Source organism: Conger conger, chromosome 3 (assembly GCF_963514075.1).
Source record: "Conger conger chromosome 3, fConCon1.1, whole genome shotgun sequence".
Taxonomy (NCBI): Eukaryota; Metazoa; Chordata; class Actinopteri; order Anguilliformes; family Congridae; genus Conger; species Conger conger.
The window spans coordinates 42,487,535-42,509,796 of record NC_083762.1 but is presented as its reverse complement, the minus strand read 5'-3'; the positions used below and the strand labels follow the sequence as shown (position 1 = coordinate 42,509,796).

General features: G+C 44.0%; 2 protein-coding genes across 3 annotated transcripts in view; one reads left to right on the top strand and one right to left on the bottom strand.

Annotated features, from left to right (window-relative positions):
• The first annotated feature begins 4,330 nt into the window (after positions 1–4,330).
• On the top strand, positions 4,331–5,154 carry LOC133123396 (DNA topoisomerase 1-like). Its single transcript, XM_061233849.1, has 4 exons — positions 4,331–4,453; positions 4,558–4,652; positions 4,753–4,902; positions 5,067–5,154. The coding sequence occupies exons 2-4, from the start codon at positions 4,567–4,569 to the stop codon at positions 5,152–5,154; spliced, it is 324 nt and encodes a 107-aa protein (XP_061089833.1). The 5' UTR covers positions 4,331–4,453; positions 4,558–4,566.
• Positions 5,155–9,495: 4,341 nt separating this feature from the next.
• Positions 9,496–22,262, bottom strand: part of itprid2 (ITPR interacting domain containing 2) — a 43,787-nt gene continuing 31,020 nt past the window's right edge. For both annotated transcript variants that reach the window (XM_061235322.1, XM_061235321.1), the window contains exons 12-19: positions 18,760–20,994; positions 16,840–16,914; positions 16,336–16,463; positions 14,262–14,394; positions 13,050–13,115; positions 12,612–12,938; positions 11,533–11,645; positions 9,496–11,130 (exon numbers count right to left, since the gene is read on the bottom strand). In XM_061235322.1, coding sequence (XP_061091306.1) covers positions 11,538–11,645; positions 12,612–12,938; positions 13,050–13,115; positions 14,262–14,394; positions 16,336–16,463; positions 16,840–16,914; positions 18,760–20,994 — 3,072 coding nt within the window. In that variant the 3' untranslated portion in view covers positions 9,496–11,130; positions 11,533–11,537. The remainder of the gene's footprint in view (positions 11,131–11,532; positions 11,646–12,611; positions 12,939–13,049; positions 13,116–14,261; positions 14,395–16,335; positions 16,464–16,839; positions 16,915–18,759; positions 20,995–22,262) is intronic.

The following is a 22,262-nucleotide window of genomic DNA, read 5'->3' as shown; positions in this document are numbered from 1 at the left end:
TGTATATATAATTAAGTCTAGGGTGCCTAAGACTTCTGCACAGTACTGTATGTATTTCCAATGCATACATGCAATGCAAATTTATGTAAAAACATATGTCAAATACATCCAGAATGTATTTGCATTGCATTTTGAAATACATTTGCAATAGAAAAGTGATAAATGCATTCAACCCTTGTGTTATCTTAACGGTCAAAAATGACCTGTGACTATATTTAACAGCAGATAAAACCCCCTAAATTATATCTTTTCAACTGTTTGTGATGGGTGACAGGTTGACAGGTTATTTCTTCATTCAAAAATTTGAAAAATAGAAATTCAATTAAGCTGCTTTACTTTAGAGGTTTAGTGAAGGAAGGGTCATTTTTGACACTTAGGACTAGGCGAGTATACAGAATGTTAAGACTACACAAGGGTTAAATACATGTATCATTCAGATCACATACATTGCAAATGCATTTATCAATACATAAAGCAAACACATTTTACATTGCATTTTAAGATGGATCGGAAGTGAATATTAAAATGTATTTGAAATGTATCTGTTGTTCCAGCATGGAAGAAGGGTGATATTGTTGTGCAACATTTGCCAGAACATTTTGCTAATATGTAAAGTCAGCCTTTAGGAAGCATGAAATTAGTAATGTATAATTTTAGAAGACATTTTGCAATGTCTAAAAGAAATATCTAGTATGCTAGATACAACATTTAAAAGAAATGATTTGTTCAAAGTATGGCCGAATATGTTCTCACATTATGTCATTCCTTGGCAGAATATCCAAGACATTAAGAGTGGTGTGAGATGGTACTCTGTCCATATGATGTCTAAATTGTGTGTAGGAACTAGATCATTGCAGTCTGAATAATGTAATCTCAAAACTAAATGAGAAATGCAACATGCATTAATTTGGAAATTGGACATATGATCATCGTGGTACATTATGATTGACACTAAGGCAGAATTCCACTGCTACCTGAAGTGGAACTGTGTGGTGTAAAGTCAGAAAGTTATTTTAATTCCAGTTAGACTATAACATATAATAAAAAGCTATAATTATATAATACAGAGTTCTTACTTTGAACTTGAATATTTTAGAAACATACCATGAGCAGAATGATGCTATGAGGGAAACCGTCTATCGAGCTAAAGTGGAAATGTTTGGTGCAAATGCAGATTTTGATTTTAATCACAGCTAGAATGTCTTCATATATTAACTATATAATTATTTAAGAGCCTTTACCTTGATGTTGAATATTTAATAAACATGCTACTTGCTGAATTATGCTAAGAGGGAGGTCCTGTGTCTATCTGAAGTAGAAATGTTTGGTGGAAATCCAGACATACACTGTACAGGCCTAGAAACCAGTAAGAATTCTGACTAGGAAACAACCAAAGCATTAGAATGTTTGAGTAAGTTGGAATGTTCTGTATTGTTAGGCTCTATGAAATCACAGTGGAAGATGTGTTGAAATTCAAAGTATTACCAGTAGATTTTCAGTTCAGACATTGTACACTCAACTGCTAACAGCTTTCCCCATCATGGATATTTTATTCCAATAATGACTTCAAAACTTGTTTGGGACCAGAGCCTCCTCCTCCTGCTCTGTGAGTATAACCCTCCAGTGTTTCCAAATTTGTATTTACTAATCAGGATTGATTTAGCTGTTAATTTAAATAATCTCTTAAAAACTAGATATGATTTCCCCTGTGAGGACAAGTACAGCAGGGATTTATTCCTGTTAGTTGTCATTAGTGTGTCAATTCACATACCCTCCAGTGTAATGGCCCAGCTATCCCACACTATGACCTCCTGCAGCTAGTGCTAACAATCTGTTGATGAATTGGGTGATGATGAAGGTGAATTAGGCTATTTGTAATTTGAATTCAAGAATGTTCAGGTTTAATTTGAAAGATTCATAGCTTCTGTGATGTCACAGTGGAGAGGTGTAGAATACAGGAAGAGATCAGCTGGCACTGTCACAGCCTGACAGAACTTTTGTAGTTTGAACTGGTTTTCCGATGGTGATGTCATTTTGTAGGCCAACCTGGAAGTTCCTTCTTCCCAGAGCCATGCTATGGGTTTCCATGGTTTTTTGGGGGTTCTTCCCAGATTTTTAACACTGTTTCTATTTCACATTTTGTTCAGCGACATTTTGTAATATCTCAAACATGAATTTCAAAGCTGTTAGGCCTATGTGCTTTAAAAAAGTTAGTTGCTAATTTAGCAACTTGCTTTTTTAACGCACATGACAGCTTCGAAATTCACAACATAACATATAACATAGCATAACATAACATAACATAACATAACATAGCATAGCATAGCATAGCATAACATAGCACAGCATAGCATAACATAGTATAACATAACATAGCATAGCATAACATAACAGGACATAACATAACATTGCATAGTATAGCATAGCATAACACAACATAGCATAACATAGCAGAGCATAACATAACATAGTATGTTATACTATGTTATGTTATGCTCTGCTATGTTATGCTATGCTAAAACTGTGCTATAGCATAACATAGCATAGCGATGAGAACAGGCCATTCAGCCAAGTAATGCTTGCCTTTTCCTACCACTAAAGTGTACCCAATGCTTAGTTTCCCTAAAAGCTAGATAGCACCTAGCACCTTATCAAGCCTGGTTTAGAAAACCCCCAGTGTTTCTGCCTCCACTACATGTCCTAGCAAGATATGCCACACAGTGACCACACTCTGTGTGTAAAAACAATTCCTCATGTCTGTACAAAATGTATCCTTTGCTAGTTTCCAATTGTGCCCCCTTGTTCTGCTAACTGAGCACACCCTGACAAATTGTCTGTAATTCACTGTTATGAGACAATGCATATTCAAAATCAAAATCAAACATTCAAACTATCCTGCTGTAAAAATGCTGGAGCTAGGTTTTGAAACAGCTGGTAGCTGGTTGACCAATTCAAGCCAGCTCCACATGGTTTAGCTGGTTGAGCAATTCAGACTAGATCCCAGCTTTTGACCAGCTCAAGCTATGTTTTGAAACAGCTGGCAGACCAGCTCATATCCAGCTAGAAGAGCTTATAACCAGCTTGGCCATGCTGGTTGACCAGCTCATACCCAGCCAGAACAGAAACCAGCTTGACCAGCTACATCTTCAAGCTGGCACAGCTGGATTTTACAGCAGCATAGTCAGTCCTGGTGCTTTAGTCTCAATTTACTGCTGCTCTTCAACAATATGTTGAAACAGTGTTCGGTGTGGTGAAAACTTCCATTAATCCCACCCCTCAGCCTGAAAAGGAAGCATGCAGGAAAAGGTGCAGTTGGAGAGATGGAAGGGGGGAGAGACATAGAAAGGAAGAGAGAGGAGGATAAGGGAGATAAGAACAAGGAGAGGGAAAAGGAGGTGGGTGAGGCTGGCCCAAAAAAAGACAGGTTGGAATCAGATGATAAGAAAAGGAAGATGCAGATAGAGCAAAAGGGGCAGGCCGGACCGAGTAAGGAGAGGATGGGGAAGAAGGAGAAAGAGAGAGAGAGGCTCAAGAAGATCTGGAAGAAAGAGATGGACAGGAGGAAGGCTTTAAAGAAGCAAGGAAGAAGTCAAAGTGAAAAATGAAGAGCACGTTGCAAAGAAAGGGCACAAACGGGCAAAGCTTCTCAAGGAGATGGCTAAGAAAGGGCAGAGAGAGGTAGAGGCCAGGACAAAAATGAAGAGAAAGACCAATGAGGATGAGGAGGAACCCGAGAAGAAAATAAAGAACACTGTAGAGCAGAAGGAACTTGGGCCAATGAAGAACACTGCGGAGGAGAGGGAAATTAATCTCAAGGATCTAAAGAAGCACTTAATAAAAATTAAAAAGCAAAAAGAAGAAAGGCGAAAACAGCTGAAGGAGGCGGAATATCAGAAAGAGATGGCCAAGAAACAGAAGAAACCGGCGGAGCTTCTTCTGAAGGAGTTTCTGAAGGTAAAGGGCCGTGAGGAGGAGGTGCTGAGGAAGACTTCAAAGAACACGTAGAACAGAAAGGACTTGGACTAAAGATGCATTTAATGAGAATTAAGAAGGAAAAAGAAGCAATGCGAAAAGAGCTAAAGGAGGAGGAGCTTCAACAGGAGATGAAGAAGAAACAGGCAACAGGAGTGGAGCTTCTGAAGGAGACTACTCAGAAATGGCAAAAATAGGCAAAGCTTCTAAAGCAAATGATTCAGGAGAAGGATGAGGTGGAACATCAGAAAGTGCTTAAAAAGGCACAAAATGTGGCGGGGCTAAAGAAGGAGGTGGTTACAAAGGCACACAAAGGGGCGGGGCTTAGGGAGATGATTCATCAGGAAAAAGTGACTGAGGTCGAGCTGAGGAAGACTTCAAAGGACTCTGAAGAACAGAAAGGACTGAAGACCGAATATGAAGCAATGCAAAAGGAGATGGATAAGAAACAGGCAACAGGAGCCATGGACTGCATGCCAAGGTACAGGGAATTGCGAAACAGGCAGTAATTCAGGGAGAAAAACAGATCTTGAAAAAACATCTTGCTCTGGCTTCTATGTTCTGTTCTTCTATGTTCTCCTCCAGATTGCCAGTATGACACAGGAGCTCGTAAAGGCCACGACTGAGCTGACAGTGGCCATATGGAATGCCAAGGGCTGCCTTGACAGCAAGTGGCATGTGTGAGTGTCTCAAATGTGGAGCGCTATTCTCTCACAGGTGTGCATGTGTGTATTGTCCTCACTTGCCTGCGTGTAAACTCACTGTGTGTGTGTGTTTCAGAAAGGTTAAGAAAAAGCAGAAAGTCACACGCCAGCTTGAGGACCAGCTACTGAAGCTGAACATTGAAGCCATTGGCAGAGAGGACGGCAGGCAGATCAGCCTGAGCACCTTCCAAATCAACTCTCTGGACCCCCGCATCACCATTGCCTGGTGAGCACGTGCACATAGACACAGACAAACACACACACAAACATCATGCTGGAAATCACCACCATTTTGTTTCTTAATTATTTAAAACGTACAGAGCAAGAGGCTCAATGGGTGTGGAGTGGGTCTGCTGAATTCTAAACGCATGGCTGCTCTCTCTTCTCCAGGTGCATGAACATGAATATGCCCTTAGAGAAAATCTATAACAAGAGCCAGAGAGTGAAGTTTGCCTGGGCTATCGACATAACCAACTGACTGAGTTCTGAACCCGCACGGACTATTTCAACAGCCCTGACCCCTTTCTCCCCATCCGCCACCACAAAATTAAAGCAAATAAATAAACAGCTTTGTTTGATTTATGTAATGATTTTACTTATGTAATTGTATTTACCTGATCAATATGTATTCATATGTATTCATTTAAGATATCACCTGTATTAAACCCTATGAAATAATTATCATTGCTATCTGGTATTCCTTTTTTGTTTATGGGATGGCTATGATATTTATACACACCACATGCCAATCCAAAGTAGCATTTTGTTGAGTAGCCTACAAACATTTGATGATATCATAGCCTACAAACTCAACTGCAGACCCCTTATTGCATAAAGCATCACACTACATTACATTACAGTCATTTAGCAGACACTCTTATCTACAGCGATATTCAATAAAGTGCAAATCCAAACCAGGGACCAAGTGTGTTGGAGACCCTAGAGGAAAGTACAGTTCCAAGCCTTACACTGATCACATAGAAACAACTTGAACCCTTGAAGAGTGCATCAACATTCCAACTAGCATACCACAGAAATGTGTTTCTTCTTGCCCAGATGTGTGCTATTAGATTGATTGGTTAAACAATAAATAGTTTTACCTGTGAAGTGTGAATTTGCGTTAGAAAAGATAAACCAACATGATGACCAGAGAACTGTCTTTGGGAGAAAAGCAAGCCATTTTGAAGCCATTGCACAAGCGTTGGGGATAGCTTGTACAACAACTTGGAATGTCCTGATGAAGAAAGATACCACCGGCGTACAGGTTGACCAAGGAAAACAATGACTGTTGATGAAAGAAACATTGTGAGAGCTGTGAAGAAAACCCCCAAAACATCAGGCAGTGACATCACAAACATAATAGAGGCTATACCACAAGATGCAAACCACTTATCAGTAGTAAGAATCGGAAGGCGAGATTACGATTTGCAAAGAAGTACAGAGATAAGCCACAAAGGTTCTAGAAGTTTTATGTACTGATGAGACCAAGATTAACCAGGTGATGGAAAGGCCAAACTGTGGAGAAAGAAGGGCTCATACAAGTTCATCTTCATTTGGGAGAAAAAGTGTAAGGTTTTAGACTGGCCAAGTCAATCGGCAGACCTTAACCCAATTGAGCATGCATTTTACTTCCTGAAGAGGCGATTGAAGGAAAAAACCCTGAAACAAACAACTGAAACAGGCGGCATCACAAAAGAAGAATGCAACATTTAGTTTGTTGATGTTTGGTCGCAGGCTTGATGCAGTTATTGCAAGCAAGGGATATGCTACCAAATACTGTGTCATTTACTTTCATTTACTTAAAGGAGCACAGTCATGCTTGTTTCAGTTGATCTTATTTGGATTAAATGCTTAAATTATTCAAAGACTCCATGACACGGCCTCACAGATACCTAGCTATCTCGCCCGGAAAAGGGAATCCGGGGCCCCCTTCTGGAGCCAGACCTGGGAGGGGAGCTCGTCAGCGAGCGTCTGTTGGCCGGGCCTTATCCCATGGGGCCTGGCCGGGCACAGCCCGAACTGGTAATGTGAGGTCGCCGACCTGTGGGCTCACCACCTGCAGGGGTCGGCATCGGAGTCAAGTGCTTTGCCCAACGGGCAGTGGGTGAAGGTGGGGATCTGGGCGTGCTGATCCTCAGTGTCGCAGACTGGTTCTGGCGACGTGGAATGTCACCTCTCTGGTGGGGAAGGAACCGGAGCTAGTGTGGGAGGTGGAGCGGTACCAACTAGATATAGTTGGGCTCACCTCCACGCACAGAACGGAACCAAACTCCTGGAGAGGGGCTGGACTCTGTTCTTTTCGAGAGTTGCTCAGGGTGAGAGGCGCTGGGCGGGTGTGGGGATACTCACAAACCACCGGTTGAGCGCCACTGTGTTGGTGTTTCACCCGGGGAACGAGAGGGTCGCCTCTCTGCGACTACGTGTCACTGGGGGGGAAAGCTGACTGTCGTTTGTGCTTATGCACAAAACAGACTATCAGGCCTTCTTGGAGTCACCTGGAGACTCCATAGTTCTGCTGGGCGACTTCAACGCTCACGTGGGCAATGATGGAGAAACCTGGAAGGGGGTGATTGGGAGGAATGGCCTGCCTGATCTTAACCAAAGCGGTGTCTTGTTATTGGACTTCTGTGCTAGACATGGATTGTCCATAACGAACACCATGTTCGAGCATAGGGTAGCTCATGAGTGTACTTGGTACCAGAGCACCTTAGGCCAAAGATCGATGATCGACTTTGAGGCCCCCGTCCGCGAGGTCTTCAACTCCCACCTCCGGAGGAACTTCTTGCGCATCCCGGGGGAGGAGGCTGGGGACATGGAGTCCAAGTGGGCCATGTTCAAAGCCTCCATTGACAAGCACTGTCTTGGCTCACACGCCTCTTCGCATGGAGGTCGGGGACAGTACCTGCAGAGTGGCAGACCGGGGTGGTGGTCCCAATGTTCAAGAAGGGGGACCGGAGGGTGTGCTCCAATTATCGGGGTATCACACTCCTCAGCCTCCCTGGGAAAGCTTACTCTAGGGTGCTGGAAAGGAGGCTCCGGCCAACGGTCGAACCTCAGATTCAGGAGGAGCAATGTGGCTTCCGTCCTGGTTGTGGAACAGTGGACCAGCTCTTTACCTTGGCAGGGTTGCTGGCGGGGTCATGGGAGTTCGCCCATCCAGTCCACATGTGCTTTGTGGACTTGGAGAAGGCTTTCGACCGTGTCCCCCGGGGAACCCTGTGGGGTGTACTGCGGGAGTATGGGGTACCGGGGCCATTGTTACGAGCCATCTGGTCCCTGTATAACCAAAGTGAGAGCTGTGTCCGCATTCTTGGCACAAAGTCAAGCACGTTTCCTGTGGGTGTTGGACTCCGCCAAGGTTGCCCCTTGTCACCGATCCTGTTTGTGGTATTCATGGACAGGATCTCAAGGCGCAGCCGAGGTGAGGAGAGTGTCCGGTTTGGTGACCTCAGAATCGCATCTCTGCTTTTTGCGGATGATGTAGTTCTGCTGGCTTCATCGGACCGTGACCTTCAGCACACACTGGAGCGGTTTGCAGCTGAGTGTGAAGCGGCCGGGATGAGAGTCAACACCTCCAAGTCCAAGGCCATGGTTCTCTGCCGGAAAACGGTGGATTGCTCCCTCCGGGTTGGGAATGAGTCTTTGCCCCAAGTGAAGGAGTTCAAGTATCTTGGGGTCTTGTTCACGAGTGAGGGTAGAAGGGAGCGTGAGATCGACAGGCGTCAGCAGTAATGCGGGCGTTGCACCGGACTGTCGTGGTGAAGAGGGAGCTGAGCCGGAAGGCGAAGCTCTTGATTTACTGGTCGATCTACGTCCCAACCCTCACCTATGGTCACAAGCTTTGGGTAGATTTCAATGCACACAGGATACTACGGGGAGGAAAGGATACGGATAGTAGTAAAGGAAAAGTAGAACGGTTGATGGAAGCTAAAGGGTTAGTAACATTCATTCATTCATTCATTATCCTAACCCACTTACCCTGAACATGGTTGTAGGGGGGCTGGAGCCTATCCCAGCATACATTGGGTGAAAGGCAGGAATACACCCTGGACAGGTCGGCAGTCCATCGCAGGGCACACACACCATTCACTCACACACTCATACCTATGGGCAATTTAGACTCTCCTAACCTCCATCTCTTTGGACTGTGGGAGGAAACCGGAGTACCTGGTGGAAACCCACGCAAACACGTGGAGAACATGGAAACTCCACACAGCGAGGCCCTGGCCAATGGGGATTCGAACCCAGGACCTCCTTGCTGTGAGGCGGCAGTGCTACCCACTGCACCATCCATGCTGTCAGGTTAGTAACAACTTTCCTTACTTCACAAATCCGGCATCTTCGATTTCCCATATCCTTCCTGGTGGCCTTAGTCAAATTAACTGGACTGGTTTGTTTATTTCTCATATAATGTTGTATAATTTTGCAGAAAACATGCATCTTGGAGATGTTTGGCCCTAAACGTGCTCTTTTTCCACCAGGGACTCATTTTTAGGGGTCATACATAGTTTTAGTGTCATTTTATATGTAAATGTGAGTCATCTGAGAGCACTTACCAAACTTTTAGTGTAGTGAAGAAAAAAATCTTAAAAATATATATAATTTCATTCTTACAGAATGCCCTACAATATGCTCCAACTTAGGGGCACAAGGCACTTTTTGTTTATTAATGTCAGGCATTAGAAAACCATCAAAATGCATAGGGCATCCTCTCAAAGATTAACCAATGTATTACCTTACTTTATTATTACAAGCAATTCAGAAATTTGAAGTCAAATGAATGTTAAATGAAAAGAAAAACACAGAACCACTCCCTGGATGTATTTAAAATAAATAAATCTTTATTTTATTAATGTTTTGCTTTAGAAGACTTCCCCATGCATCCCAGGTCACAAAGCTAAACAGATTTTCTTTATAATTCTGCCAATTTACAAGTATCCAACATTTGATATACATCAATTAGTATAGCAAACAAATTCAAAGTAGATTAAACTCTTCGTGAAAAAGACTTTTTCTAACATAAAAATAGCAGGGCAATTGAAATGCCTCAGTTTTTAGCCCCACAGCTAAAAATAACACCAGCTCATTATTAAACGCACAGTTGAAAGATACCAAAACGCAATCAGGATCATTTTGATTAACAATTTGAGGGGTTACTTTTCATGACATCAACACAACATTTCCTGCTTAATTCAGACTACCATGTTGCTGAAATCATTGCTGAAGCTCTAATATTTGTTATGTGAAGGGTCCTACAATAGAACCACATAACCTGTCTTCACATGAAAAACAAGCATTGACTGATGCTAACTGATATAGAGTACAGATCAGAGGATACAGAATCAGGTCATAGTACTGTACACACTCTCAAAAGTGACAATAGCATAACCAAATACCACAGTGACATCACTTTATAACAGTCTATGCCAGCTAGCATTCACATACTGTAGTGTAACACAAAAGTGTTGTGTAATGCAGTATGCATGCAGGACCCTTCGTAGAAAAAGTTCACTCAGTTAATTCAAGTTGAAGACAAACTGCTCAGATCTGAACCCAGCCCACTGTTAATCCTGGATTTTAAAGGGCTTATAAAGGCATGGAATGTTGAGAGAAAAATATCAGTAAAACTAACTAATAGGATTGAGATAGTTTTATCAGCATTCAAGACCACTATCCAACACTTCATCGGGTAGTGTATTCCACTCAATTTCATTCTCCAGTGTATAAACCACTGTCATTCATGCTAACCACATTCATTCAAAATATATACATTTAAGTGACATTAGTTGTGCTTTACATTTGAAAATTCTCTTAGAAATGTGAATTTTTAAAATATGATTTTAAATAAATATGTTTGACAAAAAAAAAGACAAAAAAAAAAGAAAAGAGACAAACCAAAACAAAAATATGCTTACAAATGTCCTGAAAACAGTAGTTACGAGTAGGTTCAAGTTCCAAGTGAAATGCATTGCGTTCCTAGGCATCATACAAGGCTTAGTTACAGTAGTTAGGCCCTCCATACACACACACATATACACATTTCACCCACCAGGCAAAGTCTTCTGGAGCTCATTCACATTAAGCCTCCACAACATGCACTCAACCAGTATCACTTCCTTAAACACAACCCAAGAACATCCACCACCAAAAACAGAGAAGTAAAAAGACTTCAAAGGATGAGACTGTCCAAGAGCAGGAACATGCTTCCCGCCATCCCCATTTTGAAACTGGATGGTAGAGTGTAACACGACAGAGTACAGTGGTATAAGTTTATTGAACAGGTTGGTGTATGATGCTCGCCAAAACTGTGGGCCTCAGACATTCTTGTGCATGCCCACAGTCATGTGCACACGCATGTATGCATAACCACGCACACACGCAGTGGGGTGGCTCTCAGTGCAGGCCTTCACCAGTGTTCAGAGCATTTGTTTTATCCACAGGGACACTTCCTAAACTGCAACAGAGAAAAAAAATTATATATGAGCCTGGTGTCTTACTCAATGTAACCAGTGCATAATCTTTCTATTATAATCATAGTCTCAGACATTACTGGTGGAACTCACGACTAATTCATGTGGAATACCAGGGGGTGTGCTCCTGTATATCCACACCTGTGAGCATGTACTATACCAGGACTACACCACCTCCAACCCTGGTGCTGGAGAGCTACTGGGTCTTCTGGCTTTTGTTTTCACTTCAAAATCAGCACCTTGTTGAGACCCAGGTAACCAGATGAGGTGTGTTAATCAATTTGAGGTGACTGCATTTAAGTGCAGAGAAACAGCTGACCCCGTAGCTCTCCAGAACCAGGGTTGGAGACCACTGCACTATGCAATCACACAGCGATGTCCATTACCTTTCTCACAAGGTGTGGTCCTGTGTTGCTGCTGGTGAACTCCTCGGTAACACAGCAGCCAGCAGATCACTCATAATCTCCTGCCGGATTTCATCCGTGATACTCCGCTTGATCTGAGGAGTAAAAGGGGTAGGCTCAAATGGATGGTAATGACTTGCACGCCATTGCAGATATCCATCTCAAACATGACAACAGGTCCTAGACTGTATACCTGACTCAGTAATCAGAGGTCGAGTAACTACTGCTAAAATGGCTCTTCTTATAAGCTCGGCTCCAAGCATGCTAAGCCACCAGACCACCACACGCATCACTTCATCCCTAGTAGAGCGTAACACCGGAAAACAGGAGCCTTGGAATTCCTGGCCCAACTACTCCCTTTTTCCTGAGAAATAACGCAAAACTATTTTTTCATTAGCTTACAGCAGTGTTATTATTTTACAACAAGCATGCAGTTTAATTTCAACAACAAATCAGCAAGTCCTTTGACCTGAACCAGGCTATATTCAGAGTTGCATGGTGGTGCAAGGCATACTAAAATAAACATAGGCTTATAAGGTCGATAAGGACTTGCAATGTTTTTTCTTTGGAAGTACACATTCACGAAGCAGCGTGCATCGACTGCAGATGGAAAACACTCTCTCTGGCTTCATGGAAGAATTGTTAAGCATCAATTATACAAGGCTGGTCTCACAACAAACCGATCACAGGCAATGAACCTTGGCTAGTGAAGGTAAAGCTAAAGTAAAGAATACTGTTGCAGTAAGTCGAGTCTGGAGGAGATAAATGCATGGATGAGTGTTTCAGCAGCAAGGAAAGAGAGGAATGGACTATATTTTTAAAATAAAAAAGGCTGTTCTGACTGATTTACATGAATGTCAAATGAGAAGCTGGGATCAAAAATGATGGCAAGGTTACAGATATCAGGGGAAGTGCAGGCAGTGAAGCCATCAATAGCAAGGCAGAAATCGTGAGTGGATTTGGTAGCCAGCCACTTGCATTGGAACGATTTTTAAAATGACATATAGTTAGCGTTCTAGTTATTATTCTTGGCGTGGATGGATTATTATTCTCTGCCTCACCTCGCTGATGAGCTCCTGTAGCTGGGGGTTCTCCACTGCACCTCCCTCTGCCGTTGCTCCTACTCCTCCTCCGTCCTCAGGCAGAGAGCGCGTGGGCATGGAGTGCGTACTCTGTGGGGCTCCTGGCATCTGTTGCCGTGGCGGCATGGCGGGTGTGAGGCAGACGGAGGTCCGGTACACCTCAGGGTGGCCCAGGGGCCGGCTGGGCCTGACGGGGCTGGCTGACCCAGAGGAGCAGCTTGAGGCCAGCAGCGGGGCAGACCTGGCCTTGCCCTCCAAGCCCAGCTCGGCCTGCAGGGACAGCTGTTCCCTCAGGAGCTCCGTTACCTGGAAGCACACCGCACACACCTCACATGAGGAAGGGAGAGGAGACCGAAACGGAGCTCAGGGACCAGAGTGCAGGACCCTCAGCCCTGTCGTAGACTCTTAGACACTCACCGGCTCTGTTACATTCATGGAAGGCGAACTGCACCGGCTGTCCAGGCTGTGACCTCTGGAAAGTCCCTGCAGTAAATGATCAGATGTCGCAAAATGGTTTAGCATACAAACAATCTTAATCATTCACCAATACAAGCTGCACACATAGTATGTACATGCCAAAGTGACTATTTTACATGTTACAGAACACACAGTACGAGAGGGAAAAGCTATTGCCAAAAAGAAGGAAGACTGCTGAATTCAATTGAATGACAGTAGAACCTTGTGGGCTGATTAGAGGACCTAATATTGCTGACAAGCCAACTTAAGCCCACCCTGCCCCTATTAGGATCAATCAGTCATGATGTAATTTACTGTAAAGTTGAGTTTTAATTTTAAAAAGCCAAAACCATATCATTTAAAGCATCACACCTATTGTCATGCTGAAGACAAAACATTTTTGTGCCCCCAGAAAAAATATTTGTTCAAAAGCTCAAACATATGGATATAAACTCCATATTTTCTATTCTGCCATGGAGATGCTTGATCGTATTTACATTCATAGCATAGTAAATGTAAATCTGAGAGAATGCAGGCAAGCGCACAACTAACAGTTGAGCAGCCAAGTCCTCATTATGTACACCGCTAACCTTTGCCTATGATAATGGCCTTCTACACAAAGCTAATAAAATCCAAACCTCCACCATGATTTATTTTCATTTCCAAAAGTCAAATAGAAATTGACCGTAAAAAAAAAAAAAAAAAAAAATTTACTCACAAAAACAGACATTTGTATTCATAACTCAGATAAATGTATGAGACGGCTACATTTATGCCCTCTGGTGTTACGCCTCATTCCAATAATTCTGGTTGGAAAAACAAAACTGAATAACTTCAGAATTAGAATTCTTCCAGCCTACCCATGAATTTGTTGGCACAAGACTCTCCCCCAAAATGCACACAAACTAAATGCCACCAGATGTTCAAAAATGACAACGCTGTCAATTAGCAGGAAAGGCAGAAACAAACAATCCTGGTTTGACTGCATTCAAGCTGTAGCAAAGCCAGCCATTCCATAGACACTCAGAGGCTCCACACAGACACTGATGACCTAAATTATATATAGATATTGCATTATGAACATGCATACATTTTCAGGAACCCACTGTGAAAATGTAAAAAAAAACTGCCAGAGTGGTAAGAGAGTGAATAGTAGCTGTTGCAGACACTCACCACAGGGTGGCGGTAGGGGGAGGCGCGAAACTGCTCATCCAGGAAGAGCAATCGATCCTCCAGCTGCAGTTCCAACTCATGCAATTCCTGCCTCACTGCAGTACGCAGGCTCTGCAGGTGCTCAGCCTCCTGTCTGCAAACAGGAAAACAAAACAAAATTCAATCTCCAGTCCTCAATCATAAACAGTAGATACGCTCGTACTAGGCCTGGGAATCACTGAGCAACTCATAATACTATCATGATATGTTGCCCACTATACGATAGTATCAACATACACGCGGTTCTGCAATATGCCATATACTGCAAGACAATCATTTACGATCAATCATGCTATCGTTGTCACAGAAGAAAAAAAATATTTTAGAGAAGCAAGAATCGTATACAGTACTGTATTTATGTCAGTTATGTCATTGGTGTCAGTTTCAAATAATTTTTGACTTCAGATGAAACGATATGAAGAAAGTGCATGGAGCACATAGAGTTTGCCTCTATTCTGATTCAATACAGTTATTTTTTCCCCGTGCATGTATTATAAAATATAAAATAATACATGCACATGCAATACCAAGTCACTGTCAAACTATTTAATTCATATACTGTTGAACTTAAGTACTATGGCAATCAAACCCACAGAAATCATATCTAACCATCTTGAACTGAAAGGTTCAGACAGAAATAAGAGGAAACCTATTAAATATAATTTGATTAAACAATGGTTTTCTATGCAGTTCCTTCAAGAAGATATTTGGGAACTGAAAACAACAAATTCCCTCTCTGGCATATCATTTCACAGAACTAAAGTTTCAACAGTGCTTGAATTGGGCTGGTACTCAGTTTATTTTTAGATTTTTGCCCACGTAGTGGCTACTGTGGTTATTTACCACTGTAAGATGACTGTTCTTATTGGTAGGTTCTTACTGTTTTTTTCGATTAAATTCTGAGAAAGGCCGACACCCTCAAGACACATTTAAGGAAGTTAGAATTCCATACCTTGAACGTGAATCAACTTGAAGTGATTTACAAACAGTTTGTAAAAGTGTTCACCTCATGTTAAACTTGTAAATCATCTTTCTTGACCCAACAGTATATTTCCGTGAATGGAACCTGTTTTCAATGTTAGTTCCAGAAAGGACTCGTTCTATCTATACGGAGAGTACCGGCCTGTACGGGCAGATATTTTCCCCCCCACTTCAAGCACTTAATCTGTCTCAGCAACTGGTTATCTTATTGACATTTCCAGATGATAAGGATAGCCCGTTTTTCTGTAGCCAATAGTGAAGATAGCCTTGCACACAGCAATGGGTATATGGGAGAAAGCCAAATCCATAATTAACGCATTAATCAAGTTTTATTAATCATTCGCATTAAGGCTCAACTTTTACATCCCTACTCTAAACTAATGTTAATTATGGAATGGCAGGGGTTGCTTTCCAGATTTAGGGGAAATGAGACCTCTCTTGCCAAGAAACTTTAATTTTGTATGCAAAACATCTAATGAAAATCAGTGTTCTAATTGTTTCACAAGTTTAAGGATTTACAACTATGGTATAAACGGGATAATCCATGACAAGTCCTGTGGTTATTTGATTTTAATGAGCTCTACCGACGGTGGTTTGTCACCTCCGTGTCCTGAATTAAAATAATTACAAAAATAATGTGCATTATAAAATATATATTTAGATAAAATATTGATACTTGCCGCCACTGTACCGATACCGTATCGCCGAAAAAAGTCACTCAATACGATGTTGTATCAATGTTTTCCCCCACCTCTAGTACATACACGGAAACATCATTCTTGAGACTCGTTTGCTTTACAAATCCCAGACAGAAATTTTCTATACTATGCATGGAACAGATTTGTATGCAAATTTATGCAACACTTAGTTAAGATTCAATTTCAACCCAGAAAAAAAAAAATAATTAAAAAAAAAATAATAATAACTTGCACTGGCATATGACAGGAAAAAGGAACTACAGAGGAAAAACCTAAGCTAGACAGCTGCTTGAGCTTGCTCTGAGCCAGCAAAGCCAGGCAAACACATAGGAAAGGTTCCCTTATTTGAAACCCACCTGTCCTCCTCTGTCAAGTGCTGGTAGACCATGTCCTGCTGTCTCAGCAGGGCCAACTCCAGGTCCATCATCTGCGTACGGAACACATTCAGGTTCCTCTTGATCAACTGCAGCTCCTGAATGGTGTCCTGAGGAGGGGGGGAGCGTAGATGTCCCTTATGCAAGACACCAGTAGAAGCTACTACCCACTGTGCATCTAAAACTGCCTAGAGCAGGGGTCGGCAACCCTAGTCCTGGAGAGCCGCAGGGTGTACTGGCTTTCGTCTCCACCTTAAAATAAGCAACCAATTCAGACCCAAGAAACCAGGTGAGGTGAGTTAACTGTGCAATCAACGGCTTTCATTGATCAATTAATGCCAAGTAACAACGAAAGCCAGCACACCCTGCGGCTCTCCAGGACCAGGGTTGCCGACCCCTGGCCTAGAGTATAATATCAAAGCAAAGCACGCAATTCAGCTGCAATACTCAACATAGGGAACAGGACGAAGCTCAGAATGCACATACCTCAAACAGGGGCTGCACTGCTCTGTGGGAGCTAAACTGTGCAGTTACCGTGTCCTCGCCTGGGAGAGATGAACCCTGCACCCAAGGAAACAACACAATCAATTGACACTTGTCAAGAGGGGCTCGCATTCACTCGACAGATGAGGGTACAGAGAATGAATGAATGGCTGTCATTGAGCAGACCGTTTTACCCAGAGTTCATCACTATCACTGAACTGGCAGGTTTCTGATGTGTGATAGGTTAGGTTAGCTTCAAAAAAGTGCTGTCGTCCAACAGACTGCTTTACTCTATTAGTAGTGAGGTCAAACCCATTTTGGAGATTTTCCAGAAAACATTTTGCCAATTTATTTTTCATGGATGTCATACTGTAGACATTAATAATGAAATTACAATATAAATCACTAGTTTGCCAGAAAGTAATGTTAGCTTGCTTTAATACCATTTTTTTTTTAAATAGCCACATAGCCTACCTCTTCCATGTAATCACTTTTGTTTGAGAGAGCCGCATTAGGTGACTTTGAGGACCATGAACCAATACTTAGTGGTATTTGTAGGCCTACAGCAAAACTAATATACTGTAGCCTATGCATTTATGTTATGGGATGCAACATATAATGAAATATGCGGTCTTTCTTAATGTCTGTATACTGTTGTCCTGTAAACGTTGGCTAGATGTTTACACTGATTAAGGATGGGGTCGCTTGAATTTAACCCTAGAATGCACAATATATTGAATAGCCTTTAGAAAGCACAACATGGGTCCAAATGTACCCATATCCATTTCCTATGGAATTTGATGAATAGCTGAGGGTCTATTTGATACCTACTTTTAATTCTCATTTAAATCTACTAATTTGATATTCAAGGTATTAATTCACCATTTTTTTTTTATGATCACAAATAATCAAATTTATTTTTCCTTTCTTAGGTTTTGAATGTTTGTGTGTGTTTCAACATCAGCAGGTTACCACCAAGTTGAGGATATCATGGAGCTACAGTATGCCGATGATTGTGCCCTGGCAGTCCACAGACCAGAGGCCCTAGAAAACACCCTCTCAGCAGCTGTATCTGGATACAGGAGAATGGGACTGACCATGAACACTCAAAAACAGATAATCTGCCAGCTAAGTGCCAGCCTTTCCCACCACCCAACAACCTCCACAGTACAAGGCCAACGGCTAGCCACCACTGCTACCTTCAATACTTGGGAAGCATAATATCTGAAAACTGCAGAATGGAAAATGAGGTCCAAAATGGCCTCAGACAAGCCTCAGTATTTTTTTGTCATCTAAGGAGAAGGGTTTTCCTGAACAGCAACCTCAACCTCCACACCAAAATACTTGTTTACTGGGCGGTCTGCATCTCAACCTTATTTAATTTCTCTGTTTTTAATCAAACAATTCATACGTGGCCAAAGCGCATTAATTGTTTGATTAACCCCATTTTAATTAACATAATGTAAAATAATAGTCATGTTTGGAATTTGGTTGCATATCCTTTGCATGCCATGACTTCCTGATGTCAGAGTCTGAATATCTGAATATTTTCAGGTTGTCCTACAAGCAATACTCAAACTCTTTACATCTGAATGGATCTCTATGGGAATTGGGGGGTGGAACAAATTTGTTGTCAAAATGGTTTTTAAGTCATCAAGGGTCCAAGGTATCAAATGAGCCTCAAACCACTGTGCTGCTGCCAGATATGCAATAGATACTACAAGAATTGTTTCTCCTGAATATTTTTTCCATTGCGTTCAACAGGAAAATTTGTCAGGAGAAACTAAACTTGTTGGATCTACTGCATATCTGGCAGCAGCATGATGGTTTGAGTGACTTCATTGGTATTCTTTACTGTTACCATATGAGCTGGTCAGGCTGAAGTTGCACCTGGTGGGATAGCACATGGACAGGCAGCCTCACCTGGGCTAAGTTCTGCACTGCACCCCTGACATCATGCAGGACTCGCTTCAGCTGCATCTCCACGCCGGACGGGGGCTGGGAGAGGCGCGAGTTGGTGGCAGGGAAGGAGGGGCAGCAGTTCGACGGGCACGGGGAGCTGTACAGGGGGTTGAAAGGGCCATTCCAACGGTCGTTCTGCGGGACGCCGTAATGATAGGGGGCACTGTGGGGGTGGTCGAGAGGTGGGCCATAGAGGGCACTGTGGGGCTGGTTGAAAAATGAGCTGCAGGAGGCACTGTTGGAGTGCCCCAGAGGCGAGCTGTAGGAGGCACTTTGGGGGTGCCCCAGAGGAAAGCTGTAGCTGGCACTGCGGGGGTGCCCTGGAGGCACGCTGTAGGGGGCACTGCGGAGGTGCCCTGGAAGTGAGCTGTAGGGGGCACTGTGGGGCTGCCCCGGAAGTGAGCTGTAGGAGGCATTGTGGGGGTGCCCTAGAGGCGAGCTGTAGGAGGCACTATGGGGCTGCCCCAGAAGCAAACTGTAGGGGGCACTGTGCGGGTGTCCCAGAGGCAAACTGTCGGGGGCACTGTGGGGCTGCCCCGGAGGCAAACTGTAGGGGGCACTGTGAGGCTGCCCCGGAGGCAAACTGTAGGGGGCACTGTGTGGGTGTCCCAGAAGCGAGCTGTAGGAGGCATTGTGCGGGTGTCCCAGAGGCAAACTGTCGGGGGCACTGTGGGGCTGCCCTAGAGGCAAGCTGTAGGGGGCACTGTGGGGTTGCCCCAGAGGCAAACTATAGGGGGCAGTGTGGGGGTGGCCAAATGTTGAGTTGTAGGGGGTGCTGCGGGGTTGGCCGAGAGGCGAGCCATAAGGGGCACTTTGGGCAGGCAGGGCAGGCATGCTGCAAGTGCTCCAGGAACGGGGCAGGTCACACACAGGGCGATCAGACCAGTCCAGAGGCGTGCTGTGCAGGGAACAGGAGGAGCGAGTCAGATGGGCTGGGAGGTGCAGGGGGTAGGGGGGCATCCTGCTGGGGGGGACGTCCTCTGTCTGGAGCTCTTCTGGAACGTCCCGGCCAGTGTTGATGATGAGGGTGGAGCGACAGGGCGCCTGCTCTTCCACCTCCTCCTCCTCCTCCTGTTCAGCAATGGACCCCGTGCCGTCCTCCCCTTCATCATCTGGGGTGTAGCGGTAGGAGAAGGAAGGTGGGGTGCAGTGCCGAGCGCTGCCCGGACGGAAATGTATTTTGATGGAGGACACCACCCGTGAAGGGCTGATCAGGGAGATCGGCAGCGAGCTGGACCTTCTCAGTGGGTACCTGTCCCGGCCCTGTTGTAACTCCCGAACCCTCGCCCAAACTGGGGCGCCTTGCTCCTCACACGCAGGGGCCGCCGGAGGGGTCATGTGGTCTTGCGTGTCCTCAGAATCAGGCTCTACCACGCTGCTGATCTGGGAAGGAGCCTCAGGCTCTGCCGGAGAGCCGAGTCCCTCGGAGGAGCTCAGCTCGTTGGACGTGTGCGTGAGAATCTCCCTCTCCGTGGATTGAGGGCGCTGATGAGGGAGGTACTTAGAGATGACTGCCTCCTCCTCTACCTCCTCTTCAACAATCTCCTCAACCACTTTGTCCTCCACTACCTCCTTAACAACCTCTTCCTGAACCACTCCCACCTCTTCCTCCCCATTGCTCTGATTCCCACTCTGCAAGCCAGCATTCAGCTCCCCAGTGCTGTCTTGACCACCGGCTGTTTGAACCTCCTCTTCCCCCTCTAGATTATGGAAGGCAGGCTCGTCCATGGTAAGCGAGCCATCTGAGCCAATGACTGTTAAACCCTCCTCTTCCCCCGGAAGCTTCTGGAAGGTGGGTTGGTCCAGGGCTACAGCGCTGTCTGAGCCAATGGCTGCCAAACCCTCCTCTTCCCCCGGAAGCTTCTGAAAGGCAGGTTGGTCCAGGGCGACAGCACCTTCTGAGCCAATGGCTGTTAAACCGTCCTCTTCCCCCGGAAGCTTTTGGAAGGCAGGTTGGTCCAGGGCTACAGTGCTGTCTGTGCAACTGGCTGCTAAGCCTTCCTCTTCCCCCGGAAGCTTCTGGAAGGTGGGTTGGTCCAGGGATACAGGGCTGTCTGAGCCAATAGCTGTTAAACCATCTTCTTCCCCCTGAAGCTTCTGGAAGGCGGGGTGGTCCAGGGCGAGGGGGGTGCCCAGTTCCCCGGCGTTGGACGTCACCGTGGTCTCGCTGTCACAGCTGTCGGAGCTCTCTTGTACCTGAACACAGGATATAGGATACACACCAAGGTAAGACACGCTCTCCATCACTCCCTTTAAAGGAGTACCATGGTGGTTGGCCACACTTTTTAAGTTTTTATATGCAATTGGCACAAGAGGGCATTGTTTTGGAGAAGTAAGCGTTTAAAATGTATTATCCTATTTTCAACCGGTTGAGAATGTTGTAGAGGACACAAGGATAACCACTCTCCTTATCCCTCCCCTATAACTTGTGACCCATAGCTTGCACTGCTGGCCTCCAGGGAATTTTTTGAATTGAAAATTACAATTGATAATTGTGAACCTCTAACGGTCGAGAGGAATAGCAGCAACAAACATCTTCAAACCAAAATAATGTTTTCTCCCTCCTCTTTCTCTGTAAATGCTCTGACGTTGAAATGCCATTGGCTGTGGCAATTTTCAACCAATGAGCTTGAATTATTGTACAGTTATACGATTTTTTGTGTCGGGCCGTCAACTGTATACTTTGAAAACTGAATTTAAGGACTCTAAACACAGGCAGAGGGTGAGTCAACATGTCAGTGAGCCTTTTTCGATGATTTACAATGGTCTATAGTACCTTTAATGTTAGGTTCACTTAAATTAGAGTGCCTTTTAAGGACTATTAAACTATTTCTGGTTATATTCATTTAGTGTTACCTAGCTAGCTAGTACGCTTTCATAAGGTTACATTATCGATAACATTGGCTAGCTAGTTTGCTCACATAAGGACATGCTTATCTTAACTTGGCTAGCTAGCAAATAGTATAATTGTATAAGTCAGCGTCCATACCTGAGCTATCGATAGTTGATATATACTAAAGTTAGCTAGCTTGTGAAAATTCAGTCTCCCAAGATTAGTGCGTATCATGGAGAACAAACAACAATGTGTGGAAAGTGGGAGCACGGCCTGTCAATCATAGCTAATTGACAGTTCTCATTACCATGCCCAGACAGTTTGGGTGAACTTTTATAGTGGGAAATTTAGGCTTATAAAAAGAAGTTTTAAAATACATTTAAATGACTGAATAACAAAAAATACGCACATTGGTTTTATTGTTGCCTAAAGACAACTGGCAAGCATCACATTCAACCACCATGTTACTCCTTTAAATACTGTACACACTTCACTGTATTGACACCTCCATCACCACAACCTTACTCTGAACATTCAGCAATTACATCATTTACTTACATTAAGCATTACCATATAAACAAGAGTCCTGACAGTCGCACATGATACACATTGCAAGTCCAGCCCCAAACAT

Bases quoted from the DNA above. Each gene is read 5' to 3' on its own strand.
- LOC133123396 (XM_061233849.1), top strand. From the start codon at position 4,567: ATGACACAGGAGCTCGTAAAGGCCACGACTGAGCTGACAGTGGCCATA. The intron at 4,653-4,752 runs GTGAGTGTCTCA...TGTGTGTTTCAG, and splicing joins CTTGACAGCAAGTGGCATGT to AAAGGTTAAGAAAAAGCAGA. The intron at 4,903-5,066 runs GTGAGCACGTGC...TCTCTTCTCCAG, and splicing joins CCCCGCATCACCATTGCCTG to GTGCATGAACATGAATATGC.